Source organism: Gymnogyps californianus, chromosome 4, assembly GCF_018139145.2.
Source record: "Gymnogyps californianus isolate 813 chromosome 4, ASM1813914v2, whole genome shotgun sequence".
Classification (NCBI taxonomy): Eukaryota; Metazoa; Chordata; class Aves; order Accipitriformes; family Cathartidae; genus Gymnogyps; species Gymnogyps californianus.
Genome location: NC_059474.1, coordinates 10,618,944 through 10,642,902, shown reverse-complemented (window position 1 = coordinate 10,642,902; position 23,959 = coordinate 10,618,944). Strand labels below are relative to the sequence as shown.

Here is a 23,959-nt window from a genome sequence, read left to right as displayed (position 1 = left end):
GAAAAAGGAAACTCTGTACCTTTAAATGAAACCGAAGACTACTGGGACCAGTAAGAATCTTGAAAGATTACACGTAAACAGTATTGTTCTGATAACAAATGGTCAAACAGTATAAAAATGTCCACCATGTGTTAACCGGGTGTGCTAGCTTTGTGGAATTACCACCTAGCACCCATCTTCGCGCAAACATGAAATAAATCTCGGCTCTGTGTGTGAGATTGGATTATTGCACACCGGGTGAAAGAACCCCGATTTTGGGACAACAGTATCAGATACTTCACTCCCTGTTATCAAAGTACAACAACTTCTTGGAATATGCAAAATCTATTCTAAACTGTTAGATTTGAAAAGTCTTTTTCTGACAATCTATTTTAAGTATTTAGTAGAAATTATTTGTTTTACCTTGTCCCTGTATTCATGAAGTATCTAAGATACAGGCCAGTTTTACAGTCTGTGCTCTCTAGCTGCACTTTTTAAGTGGATTTTCTACATAACTGAGCACAGGACAACAAGCAACTCTTGATGGAATCAGCTTTTTTTTCCCTTCCTCCCACTAACCTGTTATATTCAGCTGTTTGCTTGTGAGAAGGTGTGATTAGTTCACTGAGTGGGAAATTACAGCCTAGTCAGAACAAGCTGATCTCTAAAACTGCTTCTGCATGTTTGGCATCACCTTCACAGCCTTCCCTTGCACAGCTGCTGCTACCATAGCTACTGGAAGCCCTACCCTAAAAGTCTTTCAAAACTTTTCTTATCACTATTACCCATATAGTTTATGCTAACTTCTTCCAAAAGAATTTGTAATTTTTTTTCCACTCTGAAATCTCCATTGGAAAATACTACTGCTCTCTGGACTGCAGATTTAAAGACAGCAACACATTTCATTAAATAATGGCATTAATAATGTTCTTTCCCTAAGTGCAGAATGACGCGATGGAGGGAAAAGTGAGGGAAAGAAAAGGGATACCTCACTATCAAGCTATGTACTCATCACATGTACTGTCCCAGCCTCTCGTGAGATTACAGCCATTCACCTGTAACACAAATCTAGGAATAGCTGTTCCACAGTCCTCATTTCTGGCCTGAAATGTAACAAATGAGTCCAGGGCAAAGGTAACACTCAACTGAACAAGATAAACTAAAAAGCACATTAATTTAAGCTCAAACCTCAAAAAAACCCTAAACCAAACAACCTTTCTGTTTGAATATGGGGCAACTGGAAATGATGTTTGCAACCTCTGAAAGCCCAGAATACATATCCTATTACTTCTTACAGCCATGCAGATCAGCTAAGGGATTTTCTTAGAGACAAACCACTCTTATCAAGTACATCAGATTTTGCAGCAGAAGCTAAGGATGAGTTAACCTAGACATTCATGAATTTGCAATAAACTTCCATGAGAATTTCTTACCATTCCGAGAACAGCAGCAGCTTTACAAGTGGCTGGTATCAAATACTGCACAAGAATCTCATCTTCTGATGGATGCACCTTTCGCAATTCTGTCAATGTTGTATACATCATCTCAAACTGATTCCTTTCTGTAAATAAGTCTGATACTGCCAGAAGCTGTACACAAATTAAAATTTAATATAAAAAAGCCATTAGCAGACAGCCAAAAGTTGACTCTCCCTTCTGTTATAATTGTCAGCAAAAGATTCCTCGATTGAACTATTAAATGTGTAAACATTAACTCAAGTGTCTGGAATAACTATTGCTGTCCAGAATTAATTCCACCATCCATCTCAGATAACAATTACCTCCAAATGGTCCTTTTTTCTAAAAGATTTACAAAACCAAATCCACTATAGTAAGTAATTCTGAAAAATGAACGAACATTGCCATTTACAGTGTACTAAAACACCCCAAAACACACAATACATACTCTCTTGCAAGGATAGTTTCATTTTAAGTCTTTTATGATAGTGAATAACAGCTATTAAGACACATTCCACACCTGTGTTCTTTAGTTTTGCTTCTACACTTCAATAGTCAATTTAATCCTCTAATACATTGTTGTTCCATCTTCATTTTCTTACAAAGAGATAGGATAACAAAAATTCTGAAATCTACTTTTAGCAAGTAGTCAAGTAAAATACCGACTATCAAGTAACAATAAAGTGTTTGTTATGTAGTAGCAGAATATGCAATCCAGATTCTTACGTAGTTTAAATCAGTATAACGTTATAGTTGCTCAAGTTATATTTCTGTACTGCCCATATAATAGCACTGCTAAGAAAACTGTTTCCCATATATTAAAAGATGCTTTACAAATGCTGCTTAGCTCTGAATAGTTGGTAACATATACTCAATTACGACTCTGAATAATAGTTTAGACTTACTGATCGCACCACTTCACTAATCAAAATGACTGGCGTTCTCTTGCTAGGGTTTGATGGCAATATCCACTGACTATACAGTTCAAGCAAGAACTGAGAACAAGAATGTATATCTACACCAGCCCGGTGTTTCCTGCAAGGCACAATAAGCAAGTGTTAAAATGGCTATTCTTAAGCCCTGCTAAAATACTTGATTTGAAATAATAGTTATTTAGCAGTGTCCAATCTATAAACCCAGCTTACTGAATTCAACATGAAGAGATAAAAGCTTATCAATAAAGTCAAAGGAGAAACAAGAAAAAATAAGACACCTGGTGTTAATAGGAGAGGTTGGTGGTGAGGAAGGAGCAGGTATGTCATTCTCATCTTCTTCATCCTCACCCCACTCTTCTTCTCTCAATGGAGTAATATTATTTCCTAACCATATGGAGTGTATAGAGACCTTGCAACACACACACACACAAAAAAAGAAATAGAAAAGAAGCACAACATTTAACACCCTCATAGTCAGATTAGAAAAATCTTAGAAGCCCAATACATTTTTCATTTAAATGACAGGCAACACACAGCCTCAAACAACATTTGCATGAACTGCATATCACTTAATTATTTTTTTAAATTTTTTTTTTTTTAAACCTTTTCCAACATTTTAGTTTAACTCATTTTAAACTGTATGGCACAGCAAAAACAGTAGCACCACGTTCATAGTACAGCAATACAGGTGATGCTGAAAGCAGCATCTGGCTAACCTGTAAGCACACACTAACAATGTGCATGCAATCATCCCAAAGTCAACATACCAGATCTAAAATATAAAGCAAAGTATAAATATTTACAATTCATATCAAGCAAGAAAATAATTCAGAAAGAACTGTAATGACTGCAGTTCAATAGAAAACACATTCCAAACTCTTCTCAAACCATAACTCAGCATATCTGATTGCAATATAACCCTTCTTCTGAAACCAGACAAGACTAACATTTCAAGTCCTTTGACTCAGGCTAGATAAACAATTATCTACAAAGAAGAAAACTTCTTAGTTCTTCTTTAAGTTTTATTTATAAAATTAAAGTTTCAGAACAATAAGACCTGCTGATGGCATTTCATAAATGATCTGTCTGAAGATTTCCAAAACAAAATCAGCACATTCTGCGTTTCAATACAGGTATTATTTTCCTCTAAAGTTACTTATCTTACATAGCTCGACTTCTCTCTTAGACAAAAATTCACCCGTACATAGAATTCTTTTTCACATTAAGCAAAAATATACACACATACATTTATTTTTCAAGCAGGATGTCTAATGTCTAGTATTGTTATAGAGTTAACAGTTTTTGTAAATAATGCGTAGCATGTGTAAACCTGCAAATACTGAACGTTCAAGCCATTTAGAATCTCAAGAGAACATACAGATGCCTAGAGACAGACAAGTGATCGTTTAGTCTTCCCTATGCAAAAGATTCCTTGAGAAAAATAATGTCATCTGAGTTTAGTATTTAAGTTTTTTTCACTAATACGTACTATTCAAATAATGAAACAAATATTACATATAAAACTTATATGTAACTTATGTAAAGACTAATTTTTCAAGGAAATAAATAACTGGATAAGGACTATTTTTTTTTATTCACTGTATGTAGTGCTAATTTTCCAACTAACATCATCCAGTGAAATTTGTGTACCTACACTGGGTTTATTTAAAATTAAAACATTGCTTATTTTATGTCCAGTGATTTTTCATTTCCTAAGGACTACTGCAAGCATGCAATAGCAAATGAAAATCCAATAGTTAAAGCGGAAGCTAACACTACAAGGGTAGACCTCACACACACAAGGAACAATTCCACGAGAGGTGGGACAGCTGGCTGAGAGGAGTCACTCAGTTATGATCTACCCTGCATCACTTAGATTTTAGTTTACATTTGATGTTAAGCAATGCCTCTCAACTGAATTTCCACAAACTGGAAGAACTGTAATAAAAGTCAAGTTCAAAGTTAAGGTTTTAACAAACCTGTCCCAGTTTATAATCCATATCTCCTATTTCTCGTTCAGTATTGATCTGCAGCAAGAGTTTTTCATGGCTGATAAGAGCACCTATAACAAAACAGAAGACAAGTTTTTAAAACATGCATAACAAAGTAGATGTGAAAATGGCTTCATTTCCTGCAAACTGGATTTCAAATAAATTCCCAAGAGTATCTTTTCTAGTTTTTAAATGTAAAAGAAATTCACTCTCCCCTTCCCCCCGCACACAGGCACTTACCTGTAGTAGCAGGAGAAAGTGATGGAACAGGGTCCCAAGCTTGGTATAAGTGATGAGTAGCAATATTATCTCTCTTAGATACCATTGCTTGGATTTCCTGTTCAACAATTCCCCTGATAACACTTAGCTTCCTCCCAAACCTGAAAGCCCAACAGAAATCTATTTAAGCAGATTTTCCCTTTAACAGTTTTGTGCAAGGCTGACTAGCTCACTCTACAATGTTACGTGTCTATGCTTATTTTCATTATCAGGGATGCTAAAACTGAGAAATGTTGAGAAATACATTCTGCACAGTTTACTATATTTTAGTAAGATATCGTCTTTTTCAGATACTGTCTTTTAACTCAGCAAGTTTGTGATGCTAAGTCCATGTAACTTCTATGTAAACAGATCCATCTGTATACACTCTTGCTTAGAAAATACAGTCTATATATATTTTTGCTACAGCTGGATTAAGCAATTGTAATTATATATTAATCACAAGTATAACTTTTATGCATTTTAGAACAAGTAAAAAAAATACCTTGTGTCCAGAGCTTTTAAAGCTTTGTTGCGAGGCTGCTGTTCCAAACAGCTAACTGCTGGATTGCCTGCAACAGGTATTGTCATTGCACTCAGCACCAAGGAAGTTATGGCTTGTACTGCAAGAACATTAATTTGGGTCCTCTCTGTATCTTCCTGTAAAATGAACTTACTGTAATTTGAATTGTAAAAAAAAGAATCCTGAAAGCCCTGAATATCAGTTTGTCACTTCCCACTAAATTGTCATTAATAAGCCTGACATGTAGACTTCTTCCCATCCAGAAATCTAGCTGACATAAGCAACGCACACAAAGCACTGTGACTGTAGCAGCAACACATCCTTCCATCTCATCAGCTATTTGGCATGCATGCTCTCTTATCCTAACAGCATTAAAACCTCAAGATGTCCATTTCAGAACTTTCAAAGTGTTTAGTTTATTTCTTTGCATCTACCCATTAGTTACTTGTTGAAACAAAGCATCAAATAAGACCAAATCTGAGTTGGAAACTCTGCAGAGAAGGATCCATATTAACTGTTTTTAGTAACTGCCCGTTTAGGAACAAAACTCAACCTCATCATGAATTTTCAGCAGAACTTTTCTGGGCATCATTATCCAGATGCATTCAATGTTTCTTCTAAACCAAGATGCTACAGATTCAGTATGTAGCACCACTGTAAAAGTGTGAGAAAACTGTAACACAACTTTCTTAAAATATTTGGTTAGATTCAATCTATTATTCATACTTGAGGCACTGCCATTTTTCCCCAATACAAGTATTTGGAACTACACACATTGCATCAAGTACTTTGCCACTGTAAATCATCACCACTGTAACAGTCTGTTTCTTTCCCTTTAAAAAAAAATCTCTTAAAATAAACTTCTGGCACTGTGGGTTGTAACTCATTCTCCCTGCGTTGATGGTAGCAAGGATCTTCGCAGTACATTTAACTTTTTTGCTCAGAACTGTTTATCATCAGTACTTTGACTAAATCCAGTTTTTTTTTTACAAACTAAAATTAGAACAACAGCACAAACACTTGCAGATTCTGAAGTGGCAGAATGCTTCTCAGTTTTTGCTTTCGTTGTATAGATTCTGATTCCTTCTTGAAAGTATCAGACCACAAGAGAGGCTGAATCTTTTTAGAAAATGTAAGACGGTAACAAATTTTCAACTTTTTAAAAAAGAACCTTGTATTTATTTCAGAAAATATTAACATACTGAAATTTATAATAGTGCTTAAAATGTTTGCAATTTTGAACATACTAGTTTTCCTTGGAAAGTAAAGGAGCAGTATTACTCCTATTCTACAGATAAATGCTCTCTACGTGACAAATAAGGAACTACCAATAGCTAGGCTGCCTTAAGTCTGATCCATCATGGCCACTATGTAGAAAAGAGTTAAGTGAAAAATTCTGCAGGCTGCACAACAAGAGTCCAAGTCAGTCTAACTAACAGAAAATGCTAACCCAGGGAAGAGGGGTGATGATTCCCTACTCCATTTTGGAGTCTGACACCTAGGAAGCAAGGGAAACAAACCCCTTTGTCTGCTACCCAGGATCCACTATTTGTAGGCATCTACCCTCCGAATTCTTCAGAATGCTTTAGGCTCTGCACCTACCATCAGGACTGTTTGCAATTTGGGAGTGAAAGCTATATGAGTCTAGGGAAAAAAAAACTTTCAGGTCAAAGAGCTAGAACCTAGTAAAATCATTTCGCTAGCAGGTTAAGATATCTGAAGAGGGAAAGTCTCTTTCATGATAGCCAAGTTCACTCTCATCTTTGCTTTTGGTATAGATAAATTTCTTCAGCTCTGATCCCCAAATGCCCTCAACTGAATTTTGAACACTTACCTGAACCCAAGTTAGAAGCCCAGATATCCAATATACAGTCTACAACTGGGAGCGAGAGACATGGGCATGCATCTCCAGGTCAATTCATTTCTAGTCAAGAATCTTACAAAAAATCTTACCAAAGAAATTCCCCTTGAAGTTTGATTATTAGATAGCACAGATAATTGCAGTAATACGTAGTAGTTACAGTTAACTAGTATATTTCCTAAAGGCACAGTTCTCTCACACAGTTTCTCTCGAAGTTTTTGGAGTTCCTATTGTGCCTAAAGCCAAACATCTAATCAAGCAGACTTTGAACTGTGTGCATGTTGAGTGATGTACTAATATAAAGTTGAAACAGCTTCACTAAAATTTTTCCATACTATTTACATACTTGCAGAAGCTTTAAGCCAGAAGATGGATGTGTCTGAACTCACAGGGATATGAAGACAAGGAAATATAAAATGGAAATAATTTCTTAGTTTTAGTTACTACTTTTCTGCTTTACAGGTTTATTAATAGAAACATTTTTCTTAGTTAAAGTAAAATGTAATTAAAAAAATTCAGTGAATGACATTACCTCTTGTTGGTTCTCCTCTTGGTCCATTACAATAGGCTGAGTTACAAGCACACCAAGCAAAGTAGCCCAAGTCTCTTCAAACTGAGTACGGCTGATCCATCCTATGGAAACACTCAGAGATAGCCATTTATGTCTTAATACAAACTTAAACATGGAAAGGCATTAAAAAAATGGTACATCGTTTCCATAGATTTAGTTTTGTACCATTTCCTATTCAATTTGGCATTTGTTGTAATCGCTACAGCTTAAACTGTTCTACTTTAGGAAGTGATGAACCCTTCAGAAGTGTTCTGCATGTTGTTATTTAAATGGTCCCGTGCAGGTTCTTTCTTATATACATTTAAATATTTTGATTGTCCAACTTTCAAAGCATTAAGATCTATCAGGTTTTCACAACATAGAAAATCATCCAGAAAATTGGCCAATTCTCACAGCAAAGAAAGTCGTGGAGAATCCCATAATGATTCAAGAAATCTTCATGCCCTAAAAGCAAGATGACTGAATTGCCTAGAACTAGGCCATTAAAATTCAAGCACTTCTCAAAGTTTTTCCAAACAGATTTTTACCTATAAAAGACTGCAGAGGATTCCTGAATAATACCTTGCAGTTTATACTAATGATACCTAAAGAATCAAAAATGAGAACGTCATCTTAGGCATTATAATGATCAAACAGAAATCAGTGCTACACCACAAGTCAGTCAAATATTAACCTGTAGATGAAAGGGGGAAAAAACCCAAAAAACCAAAGAACTTCCGTAAGCATATGGAAAATTTGATGCATTACCTGTGACAGTCTCATCTGTTTACAAAGACTTTAACTCTTAAGCCCCACTGCTCTCGTTCAGTAAACCTTGACGTATCCAGAAGCTTTAAAGTGACAGCATCTCATTTAAAATATTGAGAGTGTAGCACTAAATTCTATTTACATACTATGCATGAATAAAAAAAAAGGGGGGGAGGAAGTAAAATATTCTTAAACATACTGTCAAGTGTATGCTCCAGAAAACAAGTGGCGGCTCTGTAAGAGCACACTGAAATCACCTCCCTGAGTTGAAATAGTTTTTGGCTTTATTTCTATAATTTACAATTTTTTCTCTGCATTGAGCAAAATGTAAGAATTATTGCAGCACAACTACTAGCCTGCTCTGAAATACTATTTCTCTTCCACATAAGCAACAAAAGTAAACAAATGGTACCAGATTCAGTTATTCAGTCACTTCACAACACAGGTAAATGCCCAGTAAGAGCCACCTGTATTAATTTTTAACTTTGTACATACCAAGTGTATTAATGCGATAGATGAACTCCTTAAAAATTTCTTTTTCTTGAAGAAATTCTACCGGGATTTCAGGAAAAACTGTGCCAAAGTCACCTGCAGGCTTTGGTGACCAGCCTAATTTCCAGACCTGAAGACATATAAAGAAAGTCTACTTATCCAAAACAGAAATAGTATTAACATGACAGCTATAAATATGTATGCACCATTCAAAAGCAACAAGACATCAGTAAATAAAGTAATTCTCCCAAATAAAAGAGAGAAAGATTAAATATCTAACACAGCTAATACACATTTTACACTGTATTTCTGATTTTGGGGGGCTTTTTGCATATTTCTCACTACGAATTAATTATTCAGTCCTACTGTCCAAGTTTGGATATGAAAGCAAATAAGTTCCTATCATTTATTTCAGTTTAGGATTTAAGTGCCAGATGACTCCCAGATTGTGCAGAAATGATGCTGAAAGGTAATTCAGGGAAAACAGTTCACATACTACTGACGCCTGAAAAAGCACAAAGATACATCCGACAGTGGGCAAAAAAGTCTCAATCAAAAAGATTAGCATCTTTTGACATCCCTTCAAAAACAGAGTGCTGAGAAACAGAGAAAGGCCAGAGAAATGGCCTTGCACATTTCAGAAAACCCTCTTTTGCTCTACCTAGTAAGCATCTAGAAATGCTTCCAATAATGGTTCTGAAGTTTATCAAAACAAAGTCTTCTAACAGTACTGAAAATACATGGAGGTAATCACGAGGTGTTCTTAAATCCGTATTACATCAGCCAAAAAAAAAAAAAAAAAAGTTGAAATACCTTGTCCACAAGATCCAAGATGTGTTAGGAAAGAACGGTAATATACGGTCCAAAAGTATCTGCATGGCATACCATGGTACAGTACGACACACAAATACCCGAGTTAGTTCAGACGCTACTTCAGACACCTCAGCACCATTGCATCATTGCGGTGCTTAGCATGACAAAAAATGAATGTCAATTCAGGTGTCAAAGAAAGTAGCAGCGTAGATTTTGCACTCTTTCCAGGGTAAGCAAACCCACTGAGCAGGAGGAAATATTAGCCCTAACAAAGCACCCAAGTCACTGCTTGCTTTTACTTTCTCAAACTACCACCTGGACATTCGTTCACATAAGAATGTAAGGAGCGACTACACTCCTTTATAATCAAATCTCTGATTCCAAAAACTCTTACTTGATATCTTTACAGTGTTTTGCTACTCAGTGTTTAAAAAGACAAACTGGCTGATCAAACTAGCTAAAGGTTGAAGTCCTACTGACGTAAAACTTAAGATGCAGCACCATGTTTGGTTTTCAAAAAGTTGTCCAATAGCTTTTAAAGTCCTGAAAACAAAGCATAATGAACATACCAAGGGAGGTACTCTTGTGTAACTGTTCACTAGAGGCAGCCTTGCTAAACTGATGATGATGTTCTTGAGGACAGGAGTAAGAAACGCTGGGATACTGCTATTTCTTTTGTGCCCCAGTGCCAAGACAGTCTGTAAGCATTCCACCATCTCAGCTACCATTTCACAAGCTGCAGTAATGTGTTTAGTTTCTTTGTTGGGAGAAAAAGAAATTCAGTTTTATGAATCTATTCAAAAGACACATAATTAAAAAAGATACAGAAAAAAAATGCTTAATGAAAGAGTATGTTGACTAAAAAGGACAAAACCACAATAAGGACGTATACAAAGAAATACTCTACAATATTTCAGCTAGCTGAAGAGTACTACTACCACCCTCCCCGCAATGGCTTGCATTGTTTGCCAGTCTCAGTGCTGGAGATTACCAGTACCTGATTATCTGTCAGCAGAGCAGCTCACTTGCTAACCCCAGCAAGAACAGGCCACACTGAATAGAGCATTTGTGAGAACTTCAAACTCATCTGTTTTATGAGAAAACAGTCTCATAGCCGGCTCTATGCTAAATGTGACAAGCAGGTAATTTCTGTAGATGGAAGTGGTACCTTACCGTACCAGCACAGCTGCATATGGAAGACAATGCTGTCCATACTCATGGACTACACTTGACCTTCACCTCAACATAGGGCGGCCATACTGTAGAAGGGCAGATAATGAATCTGCCATTCTTAAGAAGAAATATTAACAGTTCTACCTCTCCCACATGAAATCTAAAAATCCCCCAACACTGTACAAAGCTCAGTCTGCAGTGTGCTGCACAGCTAACAGAATCCCCCAGAAGAAAAATCTGCATTAACGTTCAACTTTCAAGAAAAAACAACTATACCTGTTAAAAGTATGTCAACCTATATTTAACAAACATTTACCAAATACAAATAAGGTCTCAGATGAACTCCCATTCTTAAAAAAAAATATTAATGGAAAGGGTACCTACAAATACTTCTCCAGTGAAAGTTTAAGGCAAAAGTGGAATTCACTGTTTACTTACTCTGTGTGTTTGAATCAACTTCACCCTCACTTAAGCCTTTTGAAGTATTCTTCTTTCTTTCAGGACTAAGAAGTTGATTACCAGGTTCAACAGCAACTGAATTAGACAAAAATATTTAAAAGATACAGCCATTACATATCTCATATTCCATTTTTCTCCTCAGAACCACATAGTAGTCAAATATTTAACATCTCCAAGGCATCTGCCAAGTTCAAAAGTAAACACAAATTTTAAATGAGAAATTAAAGTAGTAAAAATAAATTTGTCAAAGAAATAATTAAAAAGGACTCAGAGGAAATATTCTAGACACCTAGCATTTGATCAGTGATGACTGACAATTTATTAAGAAAATTTTCTCATAGCTGTTCAAATTGGACTCACCTGCTTCTATGATAAATCTAATGCAATTAATTAAGGAGCAAGCATATGTCACATTAGCTGCAGAAGCCAGCAAATTCCAGAGACTAGGCTGCTGTAATGTCAGACAGCAACAATCCAGAGCAGCTTGAAGATCTACACTTAATGGAATCTGGTCATGCATTAAATGCCATGATAGTGCCTATGCAAAAATAAAAGTTTCCCATTAATAGCAAATTCTCACAACAGAAGAACTTACAGCCAAAGGTGTTTTTTTTTTTTTTTTTTTTTACTCAGCAATATGTAAAGTTTTATTAGCAAGTTATATTGATTTTTTTCCTGAGAGAACACAATTTATTTTAAGTACAAGAAAATTATGAGCATTATATACTGTTTATTCAGTGTCCCAAAAATCAGTGCAGGGCCATTCTCCCAAATGCCAAGATCATTCCATCATTCAATCAACCTCTCCTTGTAAAAAGCTGCCCTTGTCCCATAAGCCCATCTGATTTACTAGCACAGGTCAAACAAAATAACCACTGAAGAAATTTCTACAGTTCAGACAAGAAAATTGCCCAGATCAAAAGGTACTCAATGGCGACCAGTTTAAGTTAAAGTTGTTCCCTCTCCCAACATTTCATCACATCTTTAATTATGCTGTAGTTTCTTACCTCTACTGATGTAACTACAAATTTCAGGATATCATCCTCTTTGTCAGGAGGAACACGGAGACCAGCTGGCAGTTTTGAGAGTAACAACAAATACTGAGCCAGTGCACGACAAAGTGTCATCATAGACTGATACATCACCTCATCTCCTATAAAATAAGACTGGATGAAATCTAGCAGTTTGAATTTTTTCCCCTCAATAAATGTTTTTCAGAATTATTTCACAAGCACTTTTATGCCAGGTATCTTGATTTTTTTAAATAGGAAGTTCATGTATTCACAAGACATCTGTAAAGTACCTTTGCAGAGGAGAGAATAAACTTAAAAAGACGATTATTTCTATTACCAAAGATATCGCTTAGTTTTTTCCAGTACGCTGATGGCTCAGTTGGCAATAGTGGTTGAAACACCTGGTGGTTGGCAGGAAGGTTTTGTACAGCGGTAGACACATGATCCAGAGTTACCCTCCGAGCTGTTTCAAAGAAGCTACTCTTCTGGTCTCTTGAGATTTCATTCATGCCAAGGCTTAAACATGGTGCTAACAAGCTTAGGTTGAATTCCTGAAATCAAATAGTAAATAAAAAGTAAAGCAATTGCTTTTAAAGAGAAGTAAAGTATCTGATGGTACTATTCTGGCACACTAATATGGTGGAAAATTAACAGTTAGTTAATTAACAAACTTGGTACTATTACCTCTGCTCTATTGTGGTGTAACAATATCATAATTAAGCCCATATTTGTTCCACATTTAAATTCCAAACACTACTGGAAAGAAAAATCAATATGCTTATTCCAAATTTTCAGAACAACATGTGAATAAAGCTTAAGGATGCCCTATACACAAGGAATCTTCAAGTAGTAAGTTTTCAAACAAGTAAGTCAAACAAAAATCTTTTTAAAAAGTTTCCCACTATTACTTCTGCGTACCAGCAGCAAATCTGATGTAGAGAATTTGAACAAAATATGTTCTTAGAAAACAAAGTAAAAGATGCAAGTTGTCGTTTATGCCAGATTTACTATCTGTGGCCTGTTAGCGGCATATTGCAAGTCATCTAGCACAGATATTTAAAAAGTTACAGAAACATCTGGCCTTGTAAAAGACTGTATGGCAAAACGAGAAGATTACATAAAATGGTAAAACTGGATTTGCGTGATTCCAATACATAAACTAACCTTCACTTCCACTCTATACGCCCAACCTGTACTACTAGAAAGCTAGTATTAGCAACATTGCTAGACACAGAAATGAAACATATCTACTATTTTAGTTTCCAAAATAAAGTGAAATTCAGGTGAACTACCAGTATTATATAAATTTGAAGTGTTTACATTTAAGAATCTAATTATTAATACTACCAATAAGAACATTAGAAATAATTACATCGTCTTCAGCTGACTGTGTTTCATCTGACAAAGAAGTTACCTTGCTGGTCATGAAGGAGTTCAGGTCAGGCTGAGGAATCCTATTTACCAGCTCTGCACCTTCCAGCAGTGCCGAGTCAGACTTGACGCAACACTGCGACCTCACTAGTGACACATACCAGTCCTTTAACAATTAAAAAAAAAGAAATTTATTACCTATTTGTTTTCAGAAAATAATACAGTTGATGGGGGCAGGGGGAGAATTGCTCATTGGCATTGAATTGTGGTCCATTTAAGAGATCACTAGGCCACATTAATGTCAAAAAAACTCAAAGAAAAAAGCAAGGCAAAACCAGACAACTGGTGAATGGACCATCTTAAACTAGACCAACGCATGTTCACTGGCAAGTTGTCTATTTCAAAAGAGTCTAGACAGGAAATGAGGAAAAAAGAAGTTTAACATATAGCACAAGTGTATGTATTAGGATCCTAAAGCTGAGGAGAATATCTAGGGAAAAAAACCCTGGAATACTCAGTAGTCACACAAACATAACAGTAATAGCAAAAAACCCAATACGATAACCAAGGAAGAAAAGTCTTCAGATTCAAATAAATCAGCAGATGAAGATAACATCTATCTTTTAACACTCACTGAAATAAATGAAGACCATCACACATCACTGCAAATTTACTCCTTAAATTATTAGCTATGAGTCTACAGGAATTAGTCAATAATATAACTAATTTAACTAAGGCATATAAAGAGGCTCAGAAAACACAGAAAAGGGATAACTTTCTCATAACTGGGCATCCTGAATTTGCTGATATTAATCAGAATGCAGCTAAGCCTGTCAGAGTTCAAGGAGCATTTGGCAATGCTCTTAGTCATACTGTTTAGTTTTAGGTAGTCCTGCGAGGAGCAGGGAGTTGGACTCGATGATCCCTATGGGTCCCTTCCAACTTGAGATACTCCATAATTCTATGAACTATGTAGGGGTTGTGGAGGAAGCATACAAAAACTACTGCCTTTGTGCAGGATTTACAGTTACAGAGGAAGGAGATTTTTTGGTTAATTTGAAGACAGAAAGCTATGGGTAAATGGTTTCTGGGCACAGTGTTTCCTCCTGCTGTCTAAGTAGCTCTCAATCTCTCTCTTAAGTCAATAGGTTCCTCAACTACTTATCAGTCTCCTCCAAACTGTCAGCTAATCAAATAATTTTTGCCATCTCAGTTACATATGTTTCCTGTTACTGTGTATCACTATAGAACACAAAGGAATGAAAAGGAGAAATTATCTGTGCCATGGGACAAACTAGAAAGAAAGGAAGACACAGGCCCCAAGAGGCTTGCTCTTAGCCTCCCACCCCACTTTGAAATAGAAGTATCTAAGTACATGAAAGACAGAAACAGTTAAGTAGTCATGATTGTTCTCTGAAAGTAATTTAAAGCTGAGAAGTGGAAACCGAGAAGTAATGCTTAATTTCCAAGAGACAACCAACAATTTTCAGCAAATGAATAAAACTGATCACTGCTGTAAACACATTTAAAAAAAAAAAAAAAAAGAGGATTTACCTGTCTCTACTGAATCTCTACTAAATCTTTCCATTGAAATTATGCAAAGAAACAAAACTTGATAGTTTTTCACAGCACCGTCAACATAACAAAACATCATGCATGTGCTAATTGTTTATCTTAAGTTCAACAGTCAGCCAACACATGAAAACATTCACTGATCTATATTTGAGATTCATTGACAATGCTGAGAACATTAACTGCATAGTAAAAATAAGCTGTATTTAAATATTATGTAATGAGCAAAAGCTTGTTTACAGCCAAGGCACTTTTAGTGACTCTTTCTAAACATAATCTTACTTTGTCTAGAATTACATCCTCTAAAGCTGGTTGGTCCTCTCCGTCTAGTGGGTGCGAGGTAACCAGAGGTGAAGGACTAGTTGTGTCTGGTGCTACCATAAGACGAAACCTATCCAAGAGCGAGTAAAGTCTTTGGTGTCTGAAAATAAAAGAACACATCAGCAGAGAGCTAACTTACTCAGTTTTGTAAATCATTTAAAAATAGAACGACATCCAGTGAGCCAATTCTAATCCTGGGAGAGAAAAGCAGTAGGGTCTTAAGTTTATTTGGATATAAACGATCATATGATGCAAAACTGCTAATTTCACCAGCTATCAGTAGCCGAAACAAATGAACTCAGCACCATCAACAATAAAGACTTAAATTTAATTTAGATTTAAAATTTGTACATGCTTAAGCATAAAATGCAAGCTGTTCAGTTTTCTTTATGCAGTAAATCTTTTTAATGAGTAAGAAGAATCAAAGTTAGTGTACAGATTATTTGATTGCAGACAAATATGTTCTAACAGACAGCAAATAAGAATCCACTATAACGGAATTTTTTTTTTTTAAATATATTAAGAATTACAGTTTGCAGATTTATGTCAGTGTGAGGGGTTTGGTTGTTTTTTTGTTGTTTCGTTGGGGTTTTTTTGATTCCATTACTGCTATCAAGACCTTGTATAAAGTCATTTGGAGATTTTGGAGTTTGTTTTTTTTTTTTGAATTAAAATGTAACGTTACCTATGTAGGCACATTACTATCAATCTACTGCAGTTTTGGGCTTTAAGATTCTTTCCCCCTACTTCTTTCTTATTTCAGTCAACAGATATTAACCTCAAACAGCAATGACATCAAAGGAGTAAATTAGGCTCTTTCCAACATTAAATAAAGCTTTTCAAAAACTGAATAATTTGCTCCTTTTTATAACAGCAGTTTAAACAGCTGGGAGACCAAACAATTAAAACTTAACACAATTGTCTGGGGAAAAAAAAAAAAAATCCCAAAAAACAAGCCCACCCAGCTTGGACTCACAAAATTCTGCAAAAGTCTGAGGAAAACAAAGTTGATCTCAGTAATGTCGTTTTTGTCAAGGAATTAATTTGCAGTTGCTGTCTCTCAAAAGTTAAATACTGAGTGGGATGCAGGAGAGAGAATTTGATGCCTTCAAGCCTTTAGCTTGCTTTAATTCTTAAGTATATTGCAAATTCAACTCAGCCAACATGACTGTCCTTGTGCCAAAATATGCCTGCATCTCATAAGAGAGGCTTTACTCCTGTCTTACCTCCAAAAAGGACCCACTATCTTATCTTTAAGAAAAAAACAAAACGTAGGCAAAAAAGAGTTAACAGAATTAGTACTAGAACATTACTTAGTTTGGCATTTTAACACGTATTGGTATTATTTACCTTGTTGCTAATCCACTGTTTTGAAGGTATTCCTGAATTCTATCCAGTTCTTCAACTGGTAACTGAGTAATGCTGTTCTATAGGAAAGAGTCACAAGAATTTTATAGGACAGAAATAAATAAAATACCCATAGGTACTTTGAACAGATTAGGAAAATTATAGGCAGGTGAAGCAAACTGTAAACATTCATGTATCTATACATTAAATAAAAAAAATTCCTTTCCAATGAAATAACTTAAACATCATCATACTTTGATGTACTTTAAATTATTACACTTGAGTATATTGCTAGCACTACCCAGTCTTATTTACAAATGAATATATTTATCTTCACCTGTAAAGTTGCAGCCAAAAGCATTTCTACCCGACGGCAAGCCAGTGTGTCAACTATGCGAGCAAGCACACGGAATGGAGTACACAGAAGCTTATCAACATATAACGTTAAGACAGCCCCAGACTGGCTGAGATGTATTCCCTCCAAGCACTGTAAAGTCTTCTTCAGAGTTGTGGGCTAGATGTTGAAACAAAACAGAAAAAAAGACAAAAAAAAGCAATCAATTGGAATACAAAGATCTTAAAACTAAAAGGAAAGACATTTAGAAAAAACTATAGCAGACAACTAGCTGATCAATATAATCTTCTGTATATGAATAGGTTTGAGTTACTGCGTTAATTAATATGAACACTAAGTTGTTTCACGTTCAACTGCAAAAGCTTACTCTTACAAAGAGTAAGCAAAAAGTGGGGAGCAAAACTTTTAGGGAAAAAAGCTGGAGAGACTTAAGTGGAATTGTAGCAAGCTTTGAAAACGGTAAGAAGCTTGAACTCTTGCTGGAAGAAGGTAGGAACATGACCATAGTCAAGACAAGAGACAATACAGAAATCCAGATAAGCATTAGGGATTTTTTGAGCACATGTTTAAACACAGAAACAGGATTAAAAGGGGGTGCAAGGAATTTTTTTTTAAATTTTTTATTTTTTTAAATATGAGCACCAATTCAGCACCAATAATCTAAAGGGAGAAACACAAACTAGTTTGACTCCTGGAACCAATCTTGTTTTAGAGCAGACTGTAAATATCAACTATTTTAATTTTATTGACTTTTCTGATAATCACCAAACATTTCACAGAATGACTACATCTTCCATTCAAACACGTTTAGTTCAGTTCATTCTACCAATTCTCAGACACTGAAGCCCAGATTCATTTCACTTAACTTTAAAGCGTTTTACTAACATGCTTAAAGCACTAATGCAGTTGCACTAGATTTGCACAGAGACAATGGGAAGAGGCAGGAAATGTTACCAGGCTACTCCGGGTGCGGTAGCATCTCCCACCATTAGCTCTAGAGGAAGCCCAGCAAATGACGTTTCCCACCTAGTGAGTTCCCAAGATTAAGAGGGATGCATACAAACTTACATCCCTATAAAACATGATCCACTCCTTTAATAATCAACAGAAATCATACACTGAATTTCTGAAGCAGTATTTCCCCCACCAAGAGGCTACAACTTGTGGGGCAGATCAATAGGGAAGGCATGAGCTTGCAAATCATTTTCATGTTGTTAGGGTCTATGAAGATGGACTGGCTCCTACTCCTGCCTCTGTAGTTAGTAGTTCTGTTATTTACGCTACCAAGGCACTGAAATCAAAGACGAAAGTTACGGCTTTAATTTACCCTTCAGATATTTATTATGCAGGGGTAATACCCACGAAGGAAGAAAAGCAGCTTAACCAACTCTACTTGAATTCATAGATTTGATGGATTGGAACACATCTGATACTGAAGTTGCTAATATATTATAAGGTTCACTGTTTGCATTTTTAAAGAAATGACTTTAAAAATAAAATTAGAAGTTGATAAATGACCTAGAAATGTCAGAATTTGCATACTTATCAGTTAAACTTATGCTGAAATAAGTGACTATATTCTTTAAAAAAAAGTCAAAAAAGTTAAACTTACAGCTGCAAGATTTTCACACCGTGATTGAATGGCCTGGATGAAGAGACCACTGGCTGCTGAATTCCTGTGAACAGCACTAATAAAGTCTTGTACTGGAGGCTCATGGGACAGATTAATCAAGTCTTGAACATGATTCACAATAAGCCAGGTCAAGTGTTCTGAATCATGTAGGTTTTGACACTAAAGGGGAAAAAAATTAAAATCTGATTCCAGTAATACCCATGTTAAGCATTTAATTACTGAAAACGAAAAACTCATCTGACACAACATGGAGTTTTTCATATATAATTCTGGTAGCTATTTTAAAATAATGGCATAAAGTCTCTACATTTTAATATCACCATCATTATTTTTACATGACAAATTTTCCAAATGCTTTTGACCTTGTTGCAAATTAAGAGATTTATAATGAATTTGTAATTTTTTTTTTTTTTAAACACTAAAAATCCAGGTTAGAAACAAGTAAACTGAGAAGGTCGATTCAAAGATGCCGCTTTTAATGAAATGCTGTTCGAAATATACATGCACACACATAGTCTTCTTGTAAAATGTGATTTTCATTTAGGCTTCTTTTTAAAGATTTCTTATTACTACTGGCCTTAAACACAAGATGAATAATTTCTGGAAAGGAAATCCAGAGAGATCTGTCAATAATTAATTTTAAACCTACAGAGGCTATGTGTATATCAACAAGCAGTGCAACACAACATGAAAAGATCTGTAGAGCTAACCAGGTGATGCTGAGAGACTGACACTCCCCAGTAAAGAGGTTTTGGAGGGTTTTACCGTGGACTGTCTCTAATCTGACTCTGGTGACTGAATGACCATTAGTACTTGAAGTGGTTCTTAAACATAGCTTTTGGTTTAGTTGAATCTGAAAGGAATGCAGTTTACTTGCCCCAAAACTGCTCTACAATGCAAACCAAAGTGTAATACTAGATATTACAGGAAGATTCATTTCAAAAGTTCCCAATGAACTAAAATGCTAATACTGAGGCAGCAAGAGGCCAAAGCCACAGGAACTGCTCTCATTAGAAAACCAAAATGGAAGTTAATGTAAAACCTCTCCTCTTAAGGTACAGAGACAGAAATTTGTTGCCTCCTAGACACTGTGCACTGCTACTGATGTTGGGAAGTCTAACACTACTTAGTGTGCTCCTAGCACCTCACAAGTAAGGGATATGATACCCAGCAGATAATTCTATTACCTACGAGGTATCCTTTACAAGCCAAGAGAATTCTCAGTTCAGAATAGAAAAAAGCAGCCAAATGACATCATACCTAAGCTTACAGAAGCACCACCTGAAAATAAAATTACTAGTTTCACAAGTGTTCACAAGTGAAAAATGAAGCAGACAGATTCAGTTAATGCACATCAGTAATAAAGACTGTCAGCATAACTCAAAACTACAGTTATAAAATTCATAATTCACAACTTACAACATAGTCACAAAAAAGAATGAGTGCTCCTCTTCTCACTATCTCTCGATTACACATGCCACGTTTAGATTCTGAATCCGATTCATCACTGTCTCCAGATATTTGAGGGCTAAGCAATTTAGTAGTAGAAAGACTGTGTCTCCTGCAAGAAGCACATTTTATTTTGTTACTATTTTATTACTATATTTTATTTCTATGGCTACTGAAACATTAACAATCAAATTGCTTGGAATATCCTAGCAATGTCCTAATATTTATTTTCCTAGAAACTTCATTAAAACATTATACTACTTCGAAGCAGACACGTTGCTTTCCATCAGCTCTTTACTTTCTAACAATTGTAGTATCGCTTTTTTGTTCCGAGTTTATTACTTCCTTGGACAGTCTGAAGAACTTCTGAAGAATTAAACAGGTTATTTAAAAGAAAAACATGGGCTATTGCGTCTCTGGTAGGATAGCAGAAGCTAACACTGTATTTTCTTCTCAAGTCAAACCAGTGTTCTTGAGCACTTAGTCTAGTGTCAGATTGAAAGTGATGCCCAACACCGAAAAAAATAGAGGTGATACTGGTAAATCAAAAAAGATAACTGCAACAAATAGCAGATGTCACCTTAGCTATTTTAGTTGCCCTACTTTGCTCATAAGCCTGGTAACTTCATGTTTCCTCAAATTAGAATAATATTTTTTTCACATCATGAGGCTGAACTGAGGCAAGAATCTCACATTTGAGCAAGTATTGATCCACTCATGTTGTAGAGCAAGATTATTCTTCACTGCACAAGCATCAGAAATGTCTCTCAAGTCAGTTGTTAACCTCCCTCTACAGTTAACAGAGAGGGATACCCACCCACATGGGGAGTATCTTCCTTACCCCCAGAGGACGAATCATTCCAATGCCTGACAGGTGGGATGAACTAACTTCAGATCAAGAGAAAGCTCATTTTAGACCAAATCTCCGAATTTCAGACAACTAACATTAAGTGAGTTTACTACGGTGCTTGATGCTAATGAATCAGCATAGTGCCGATACTATGTTTTGACAGCATTTAGTAATAGACCCACTGAGAACAGAGAACAGATATAACTATAGTTACAGTTCTAGTTATATTGATCAGATTGTATTTTCATAAACACAACCAGCCAGTGCAGATGATATACACTTACTTGCTAGAAGGTGAAACACAAAGTCTCCATAGGAACATGAAATAGTGAATATTTTGCTATAGTTATTTCCATAATTTTAATTCAAAGTAGTACACAGATGAAGCTTTCTTGCCTTAGAGGTGGAGAGATTACCTGGCAGTTCTTTTGAGGAATAACTGAGTGCAGGACACATTTCCTTAGTTTGAAAGGCATACTGATATCAGAACAGACAATATGTATACACATAAAGTAAATGCAGAACTATCTATTTCAGAATCCAAATAGTACTATTCAACAGGCTGACAGGCTTAGCAGGAAAAAAGGTAGATTTTTAAAATATAATTTTAGCAAATATAATTATGAGACACGCTACTACTACTAGGGATCAAAAACAAATCTTACTTTGGAGTTTGATGCACTTCTGACCACCAGTTGTAGTTGGTATAATTGACAAGAAGCAGGATTTGACACCAGAGGAGAACTAAAGAAGGATGCGTGGGAATCATGGACTGAACAAGGTCACTCAAACTTTCAAGGGTATAGAAACTACCATCAGACCCATCTCCAGTAAAAAGTCTGGTGGCTGCAGCTGTGATTCTTCTAAACATCCCTGAAAACAATAAAAGCATGTTAGAGTAACTGCGCTCTAGTCTGAATTCTGAAGTTTTAAAATTATTCAGGGTACCCTGAGAATACAAATCTTGTTGCATAAGCCACTACCATTCCTGGAAGAAAGGTATATCCCAAGTGGTTTTACAAATGTAAGGCAAGTCACGGAGTTTGCGCAAGGGCAGTGTGTAAACCAGTAACGACCAGCTCCCCGACTCAATAAATAATGCTTTACATAGGCTAGAATCGTAATGAAACATATCTTCTCAACTTTTTCTCTGTCATGCATCAAAAAGTTTCTGATACATGAAAACCTTTACCAAATTTAAAATTGTTAATTATAGACCAGGATTTTTTTTGTTTGTTTTGTTTATAAAGTAAAACACAGTTCTAATTAAGAACCATGCTGTAACTACTATTCTACATGCTAAGGAAGATCGCTTACAAGTATCCTACTTCAGATGATGGCTTCCCAAATACATTTAGTTGAAACTAAACTGATACCCTTCCAACCAATTTCTAAAGTGCAAAAAGTAAATGTTTTTAAGTGGAGAAAAGTCATTACCCTGCATACTGAACACTCAGCACAAAAACGGAATCTTGCTTTCTGACTTGATTCTATATTCAGATGCCAAAACGAAAGGTGGGAAAACAAGGAAAATGGACAAACTTAAAGTTGTCTAAAGGTACAGGACTTTTTGAGTTTCTATGAGAAGATAAGATCAGGGAAAAAAGGGTTTCTTCAGAACCAGTTAGAAACCGAAAAATAATTAGAATAATGAAGGAGATCTGTAGCGTTGCTTGCTTGCCTTGCCAGATATACAGAAGAATGAAGCTGTAAATTCCACAGCCATGTGGACCAGTTTAAGCTGCCCCCAGGACTGATAAATACACAATGTAAATAGCAAAGAATGGGAAAAATAACTGAGTCTCAAAACTTGGGTTCCACTTACTAGCAAACCAGTGCTACTACCATTCCAGCTTCCTGCATTTGCAGTAATTGCACCATCTAGTGACTTCCTATAGTCATGAAAGTCACTGCATGCTAATCTTTTCTCTTTGTCTATACCTTTTATTTCTACTAACTTCAAAGTAGCACACTGAAAATGTTCATTTCTCATCTGGTCGCTTCCTATAGTCGAATACATAGGAGTCAGCAATGCTCACATTTTGAAAAAACTATAATGGGTTAGAAGACAAAACATCCAAGTAGAATAGTGGTTAAAAATGACAGAAGACCTTAGCCTATGTTCCCAGACACAAGTTACTATAAGCTGCACCTGCAGTTAGGAGAATATAACTTAGAGAAAAAAATTATAGAGGTTTTAATTGAACAAAAGAAAAGTATTACAAAACCAGGCACTTCATTAACCCTAAGCCTAAACCTGAAAGAAAATGTTACGACATGAAAATACAGCCCAGGTGTCTGAACAACTTTGCTTCTACTCTGTTACACAGTATAAGGTAGCCACATTACTACCAGTACTTAGAGTTGATTTCTAGTCTTATATTAAACTCATTTCTAGAGATAATGCAATACACATATCCCAGTGCTCTGCATGAGTATTTTAATATTTAATTTTGCATGAAAATTTCTACATAGTTCCTGGCAAGACTCACAGTGCAGCTTAGGAGCCAGTTGCTGCAGCAGAACTAGCTGAGCCTTCCCTTTTCATTATCCCCAGCTCCCGCTGCGGAAGAACCCACTTCCCTGATTTCAATCATCAGCTTGGTTTTCTGATTTCACTGGTCCTGGCTTGACACCATTTAATCAGTTACTCCAAATAACCTTGGCATAAGGTATTTGTTATAATATCTCTTTCAGATGTTTCTCCATAACAGAAATTAACAGTATAAACACTTAGTTATTATTGTAACAGACACATGGGAAAAGAGAACTATCACTCACTACATCCA

At 35.8% G+C, this 23,959-nt stretch overlaps 1 protein-coding gene across 1 annotated transcript in view; it reads right to left on the bottom strand.

The window, feature by feature from the left end:
* Positions 1-23,959, bottom strand: part of HTT (huntingtin) — an 87,476-nt gene that overhangs the window by 11,709 nt on the left and 51,808 nt on the right. The window contains exons 41-60 of the mRNA XM_050896588.1: positions 21,836-22,043; positions 20,291-20,432; positions 18,851-19,030; positions 17,221-17,397; positions 16,887-16,963; positions 15,498-15,636; positions 13,687-13,809; positions 12,610-12,823; positions 12,267-12,412; positions 11,620-11,797; positions 11,239-11,334; positions 10,197-10,384; positions 8,818-8,944; positions 7,537-7,637; positions 5,126-5,280; positions 4,603-4,742; positions 4,351-4,433; positions 2,650-2,780; positions 2,342-2,471; positions 1,413-1,568 (exon numbers count right to left, since the gene is read on the bottom strand). Coding sequence (XP_050752545.1) covers positions 1,413-1,568; positions 2,342-2,471; positions 2,650-2,780; positions 4,351-4,433; positions 4,603-4,742; positions 5,126-5,280; positions 7,537-7,637; positions 8,818-8,944; positions 10,197-10,384; positions 11,239-11,334; positions 11,620-11,797; positions 12,267-12,412; positions 12,610-12,823; positions 13,687-13,809; positions 15,498-15,636; positions 16,887-16,963; positions 17,221-17,397; positions 18,851-19,030; positions 20,291-20,432; positions 21,836-22,043 — 2,891 coding nt within the window. The remainder of the gene's footprint in view (positions 1-1,412; positions 1,569-2,341; positions 2,472-2,649; positions 2,781-4,350; positions 4,434-4,602; positions 4,743-5,125; positions 5,281-7,536; positions 7,638-8,817; positions 8,945-10,196; positions 10,385-11,238; positions 11,335-11,619; positions 11,798-12,266; positions 12,413-12,609; positions 12,824-13,686; positions 13,810-15,497; positions 15,637-16,886; positions 16,964-17,220; positions 17,398-18,850; positions 19,031-20,290; positions 20,433-21,835; positions 22,044-23,959) is intronic.